General features: G+C 35.5%; 1 protein-coding gene across 1 annotated transcript; it reads right to left on the reverse strand.

Annotated features, from left to right (window-relative positions):
- Positions 1-307: 307 nt before the first annotated feature.
- Positions 308-4,229, reverse strand: LOC114059599 (E3 ubiquitin-protein ligase SHPRH-like). The gene is made up of 5 exons (XM_027888222.1): positions 4,111-4,229; positions 3,528-3,746; positions 3,131-3,209; positions 2,205-2,355; positions 308-427 (listed from the first exon to the last, which is right to left on the reverse strand). The coding sequence occupies exons 2-5, from the start codon at positions 3,712-3,714 to the stop codon at positions 308-310; spliced, it is 537 nt and encodes a 178-aa protein (XP_027744023.1). The 5' UTR covers positions 3,715-3,746; positions 4,111-4,229.
- Between the last annotated feature and the right edge of the window lie 2,717 nt (positions 4,230-6,946).

Consider the following 6,946-nt stretch of genomic DNA (forward strand, 5'->3'; position numbering starts at 1 on the left):
ATATTTGACAGCAATAGAAATAAGTCACTCAATTTTCTCATTGAGGCGTAAAAAAGATAGTGTATTTCAGTTAAATGCATGAACTCTTTTACAAAGACCTTTAGTTATATGTAGCTCTGTAGCTCAGAGTTCTGAGTTGTTAACTTTACTTTTAACTGTGGATTACTTGTTTGTAGCATGCAATCCCATGTGACAGTGCCCAGCAAAAGAATAATTTCATTCTGAAGAAGTGAAGACTAACCTTGAACTCATAGCCAGTGGCCAATATAAGACTTAATGCCAAAAGCAAAACGTATTTTACAAGTCATCAGAAATACTTACTGGGATATTGTATTTTTTCCTTCAATTTAGGCTCCATTTCCTTTGGTTTTTTCTTTTTATTTCCTTCTAAAGGTTGAGGAGGAACAAAGAAGTTCACAAGCTTACCCTAATGCAGAGGAACATTAAATAGTTATTAGCTCATGTCTCTTCATAGTCACTCTGACCTTCACTAATGTTTTCACATTTGAAAATAAGCATAAGCTGCTACAGATATATGTTCTGATCTCACTTATTTGCTCAGATAGCTCATTTTTAATGTACAGAATGACACCTCATTCCATTCAGTTTCTTGGCAAATGGGGTTCAGCACCTACACTGAGAACAGAACAAGAAGCCTTGCAGGCCTTTTGGGGTCCTTCACTGCTTCGGAAATAATTTGCAGGAATGTATAGCTGTAAGTGAACTAGGTTACTGATGGGGGAGGAAAATATATATTTACTGTACAGCAAGAAACAAAAAAAGGAGGTAACCAATACAGAGGAAAACCCTAGTTAGTTGTATAAAGAGTAAGTTTTTCCTTTTAGGGATTGCCCCTCCCAATTTTACTCTATTATTAGTGACTCAGGAATAGTGAGCCAATCCAAGGAAACATATACTCAAAAACTGGCATGTAAAAAAAGAATCTCAAAGTTGGAAAAAACCACAGTGCCGATCTTTCTATTATTAAGTGTTTCATAGCTGTATCCATTGACACTTCACTCTGTCCTGTCCAATTGGCTGCTCTGTAGGGTTCTTAAATAGTAACTGCAATGAAATTCCAGATATTGTTTGAATCCTGCAGAGAGTTGAAATAATTGGAAGTAACTCTGACATTGGCTTTCACAACCCAGGAGTCATCCAAAAAGTCTCTGGTGGAATAAACCACTTCTGGTTTTATTTTTGTTTGTTTTTTTTTCAGGACATCATACAAAGGCATTTTATATTTGAAGACAACAAAAATACAAATAACAAGGGGCCTTCTGGATGAATGGAATACTACCTTTCAACCACAGGCAATGTCATACAATTCTGCTTATAAAGGTCCCAAAATATTAGCTGTCTGTCCCAACTACTTGTATCACGAAACAGTTCCACTAACTCCAGCTCTCCAAAAGTTATAGCCTCTAGCTACTGTCATCAGTCGATGTCCACGTGCTTTAGTGCTTACACTCCCCTCTTCATACTCCTCAGTTCTGACTCTCTCATACATTTAAGATTCATCCTTTTCTCTCAGAGAATTGAGTCCTTTTAACTGACAAAATTACAAGCAGGCAGGAGACCATTATGAATAGATGTAAAATGAAACATGCTGCCATGAATTCACAGATATGGAACCCATGAAGTGGTAAGAGGTTACTTAACAATGGTTCTCTTCCTTCAGAAAGAATTTTTGGTTTTAGTGAATGTGCTAAGTTTTTACAGTATGAATGATGAAGAAAGTGAAAAGATGTAAAAATGTTGCTAAATAAGCCCACTTATTGTATGAAATAGAGGGAGAGCAGAAATCTTTATTTACTGAGTGTAAATTGTCCCTATTTTAGCATAGAACATATGTCTAATGGATGTTTGACACTCATCAATACAAAGAAGTGAAGCAGAGAATGACATCCAACATAGCAAACTAACATACTTATACACTCCTGAAGCCTGTGTAAATGATATAAGCTGTGCAGCTGCCTGATAACACCCTTGAACAATGGCAAACTATCAACTGCTTCTCATGCAAACTATTCCACGATTTATGCCACCAAGTATCATGTCCTACAAAGGAAAAAATGTCCTTGCAATACAGCTTTAAATACAGAGTGCTACAAAACCAGAAAGCAATAAACTCAAGAGAAGTGCATTTGCATTAATTCTGAAAAGCATTTTCTTCGTAATAACTATCATCCTTGTTTCCTTACCTCAGGTAATGTCAGATCATCTTGTTTAATGTCTGGTCCAGTATGATTCAGAATAAGAGCCAACACTTCTACTGTTTTTCCAAGGCCCATCTCATCTGCCAAAATACCTCCAGGCCACTGGGGTCCAGCAGTTGGGTATTCACGGATAATACTAAAATTCAAGTGCATTCCCAAATGAAAGTCAGTAACTACAGAATGGTGTGACAAAAGCAAATGTTCAGAAACGTGCAGCACAGCTTTAGCAAGGCAAAGTTTGTATGGTGGGGCATTATCTTTGGTTAGTTTAGATGAGATTAAGAAGTGTTAGAAAGCTTTTTGAGTGTATAAACCTGATCAAGACAATTATGTACACCAGGAATTTTAGAAATTTTCAACTCCTAATAGGCCTTACCCTGCTAACCTTAGCATATCATAACATTTGTCTCTAAAAATTGAAATATTTTTACATTCAGATGTCACAGATCTGAAAGTTATACAAGGAAAAATAGAATGCAAACTAGCAATCAAAAGGTTCTATTCCAACCAAATTAATGGGAAAAAAGAAACAGATTTAATAATGCAATACCTAGCCTTAATAAAAAGCATTATACTGCCCCCTTCCTTTAGACTTTAAACACACTGGATAAGAAGGTCAAAGTCTCCAATGGTCTGATGCTAATATTAAACCACAAATTTATTGAAATTAAAAAACAAACAAAAACTTTAAGAATTACATCTTCAACTTGAGATTTACAAATTTATCTGTGCACTATATATTCCAGTTTGTCCTTTTTTTAAAATAAAGATATTACTGTTCTAATTCTTTAGTTGCTAACTGAAACAGGAGATGTGGATTATCCTATATTCTTCAGGATAAAGCTACCAATGAGGATTTCATGAAGTATAACCATAAGGCATTCTCAGAAAGAGTAACTATAAAAACATACCAGCCAGTAAATGGATTATAGTAGATTTTTACTCCATCCAGAGTAATCACCTCCCGCCATAAGAAGTGCAGTGCATTTTCTACAAAGAAAGTGTTCATGTTACTATTGTGAGGTTTCTTTATAAACAGCACACTGCTTAGAATTGTTCAGCCTTATTGTGACATTTAGAGACAAAAAGGTGAAGTCTACCTCCATGGAGCTTCATGACCAACAAGGTACATCCACTGCTGTTCAGCAAGACATAGCTTATCATTTAATGTACTAACCAAACAACTTCTACCAAATTAGCAAAGAAATAATTAACAAAACTTCTAATCAAACAGCAAGGAAACATTACTGCTGACAATACAATTACACTTTCTTCAATTATGCAAGTTTTCCAGATCCATATACTTGCCACTGCTTGGGGTGTTTGTGTAGTTCTCTCGGTGAAGCATCCAATTCACAGCCTCACTTTGGTACGGCCTCAGAATGGGAATTAATGCAGGATGCTGCACATCCTTTCTAAGTAACTGGATATCCTGCTGATGGGTGTGTCTTACAAAGTCATAAAGCTCTTCAATATTTTGTCGCTCTAGCTCCATGTCAGATTCTTCCTCATCTTCCTCCAGCTCATCTGCATACACCAAATAATTCAAGACGCTCATTATCAATCGAATTGGGACAACATCTCAGTAAATTTTGCTGCAACATATTTAGTTAACGGATGAAAGCAAGCAAAGCAAAATGTCATTTAAACATGTCATGACTGCACCTAACTCAGCTAGCAGTAGTAGTAAACAATGAGCACTGTTCTACAGATAACTGAAATAAAGTAAAACAATGTAAAATAATAACAACAGTAATAGTAATAGCAATGAAAAAGAAAAAGAGATTAGCAAAACCCAAGAAACACAAGTGATGCACAACTGTTCGCTACCTACTGACTGATGCCCAGCCCATCCCCAAGTGGTGACTGGTGGTTCCCAGCCAACTCTCACCAGTTTATAAACAGAGCATGATGTTCTATGCTACGGAATATCCCTTTGGCCAATTCAGACAGGTCAACTGTCCTGGCTGAGCTCCCTCCTGGTGTCTTTTGCATCTCCTCACTAGAAGAGCAAGGACTGGAAGGTCCTTGATGTGGGGTAAGCATTACTCAGCAACAAGCAACACATTACTGCGTTACAAATATTATTCTCACACTGAACCCAAGCAAGCAGCACTGTACCAGCTACTAGGAACAAAACTAACTCTATCCCAGCTGAAACTAGGAATCCTGAAAGTTAATGCTATGGTGATCACAGATGTATAGATAATCAGAAAAGCTGTTTCTTTAGAAATTAGGTATAGAACAACTAGATCTTATTTCTTTGATAAAGACCTTCCACTAGACATTTCCAACTGGTACAGAATCCCTATTATCTCACATTTCAGATTTAAATATTAATATGAGTCAATGATGTTACAGAAAGGAGAAAACCAGAGTGGGTTGTCAAGCATCTGTCATTCATTTTTTATGAAATAAAGCCTTTCTTTATAAAATAACACATTTTAAAAAGCAATACAGGAGATTCTCTTCAGAGAGTTTTCATGTTAAGTTATCCATTGAGATAATAAAATTGTAGCAGTAGGAAAACACTTAATTCTCACTACTTCCATCACTGCAAAAATACAGACAAGGCATACTTTAGAAATTAAAAACCCACTTCAAGAGAATTATGCACCCTTTAGGACAGAGGGCCTACCTTTCTTTTATACCCTCTAGGAAAGAAGGTCTTTTCCTTATGTATTTTTCAGAAAATTTGGATATATGGGCATACACAGAACTTGAGCACTGTAGAACAAAAATTCATGAAAAATTCAAGGGTCAGCATTCTAGTAAACTGACATAAAGTGAGAGAACAAAAGACTTAGAGGACAAGTTTCAACAGTGTTTTAGTTCTCAAGTTAAAAAGACTGGTACCAAAAGAAAGATACTAACCCTAGCTAGCCCTGGAGACAAAGTCACCTTGCAAAATTTTTCAGAAAAAATAAAAACTGGAAGCAAGTCAGGGCCACCATTTCCAGCATACAGTGACCTTAAACTGACCTTAAAAACTCTAATAAAACAGTTTAAGATGGGCACAACTAAATCAAATTATAATTCCTATGTCTTGGGCTAGCAAAGAAGAGAGGTACCTGCCACAAACACAAGAGAACCTAATCTTAAAATGGGGTTTGAGAGCTGCTATTAGTCTCTTTCATGAAAAACAAAAGCACCCTTCCATTCAAATGGATGGTGAACGTGAAGAACAAAATGGTGTGCCTAAGTATAGCAGTCATCAGTGCATTCCCCTAATCCTTTTAAGTCAAAGGAAAAATTCCAGTGCTTCACAAGGAAAAAGAGAATTCTGAAAGACTTTGAGTTATACATAGTCATGAAAACCATATACATATAAGACTTGCAATGTAAACCAGGCAATCAGAGTATACACGTGGGGTTATTAGTATCATAGCCAAATGAAAAGCACCAAGCAAAGCATTCAGCTTTATATACTAAAGAAACCATTCAAAGGGATCCTCTAACACACATCCTTCACTTTAGGAAAATAGCAGAAAATTAGAATGACTGCAAAGTATAACTTCGATCAATGAATTCAATCTACAGTGACACCTACCATTATACTTGCTAAAATAACAGTTTTCAAACCTCACATTTTTAAGCATAATAAATTGACTTCTATATGAATTAAATCAATCCAGAATTTTATGGGGGAGCAAAGACTAAAATACACTTTAGAGCAATTTTTTCCGTATAATTCCCATATAATAATTTCCATATAATGTGGATATTTTTTCTCCACATCTTTCTTGTTTTGTTCACTCTTTCAAAGATTTTTTCCCTGATTAAACAGTTCTATGTACCAAAGGGATTTTTTAAAGGATGCTAGGGAAGTTTACCCTTCTCTCAGTTACTTATTTAACAGTGAATGTTTAATTATGCTTGCAATCATCATTTCAAAATGTAATTCAATGACACAGGCTTCATCTTAGTCTTTTTTACATTTGAGAAACAGATGTATTGTACTATCTAAAAATTCAGTTTCTCTGACACTTTTCAAGTAGTCTACTTAAATCCTTCAATGACTGAATTACAGTTCTGCTATTGCATCTGAAGAAGGATCTTTCTATTTCCAGATGGCTGGATCTGCATCAATGAAAATGTTATCTTTTCCCGCATTATTCTAGATTATTGGAAAACTTGTTTCTTTGCATTTGGTAGTAAATAACACATACAAATACCAAAACCATCTTTAAACAAAGAATTTATTCTTCTTAAGAAAATTGAAGGCAAATATTATATAATATGACATTGCCAGCTAATATAGCTCCATGACACTGTGAGAAAAGAAAATCCAAATCATTTACCATTCACTAGAACAAACAGCAATTAAACAGACATTTTATAATTAAAATAAAAAAAAAAAAAGAGAATAAAGACTATGGGGTTTTTTCATATTAAGAAAGTAGTTTGCTGGATCTTTAAGTAATAATGCCTCTGTGTTCACTGAAGCTACAAGCAGCATGCAATATTGTATGGTAGATATAGGATACAAGCTATTATAAAACCAGCTATTTATTAAAGCAAACAAAATAAATCTCTGCAAACAATTTCCTCAAAAAAGTGGTCAAATCTACAATTAATTTTGCTAACTCATGAAGCTCCTCCATATTCTGCAAAGGAAGTGAGCCATCTAGGGAAGGTGTCCTGCTGGATGCATTGTTTATGAACAAAGAAGGGCTGGCAGGTGATGTGATGACTGGAGGCCGTGCCATTGGGCACGGCAATCATGA

Source organism: Empidonax traillii, unplaced genomic scaffold (assembly GCF_003031625.1).
Source record: "Empidonax traillii isolate 1590-97213 ecotype Southwest subspecies unplaced genomic scaffold, ASM303162v1 scaffold235:size1242204, whole genome shotgun sequence".
NCBI classification, from domain to species: Eukaryota; Metazoa; Chordata; class Aves; order Passeriformes; family Tyrannidae; genus Empidonax; species Empidonax traillii.

Coding starts and splice junctions, on each gene's coding strand:
- LOC114059599 (XM_027888222.1), bottom strand. CDS start 3,714: ATGGAGCTAGAGCGACAAAATATTGAAGAGCTTTATGACTTTGTAAGA. Junction 3,210..3,527: donor CACAAACACCCCAAGCAGTG/GCAAGTATATGG, acceptor CTTTCTTTGTAG/AAAATGCACTGCACTTCTTA. Junction 428..2,204: donor ATGATCTGACATTACCTGAG/GTAAGGAAACAA, acceptor CCTCTGCATTAG/GGTAAGCTTGTGAACTTCTT.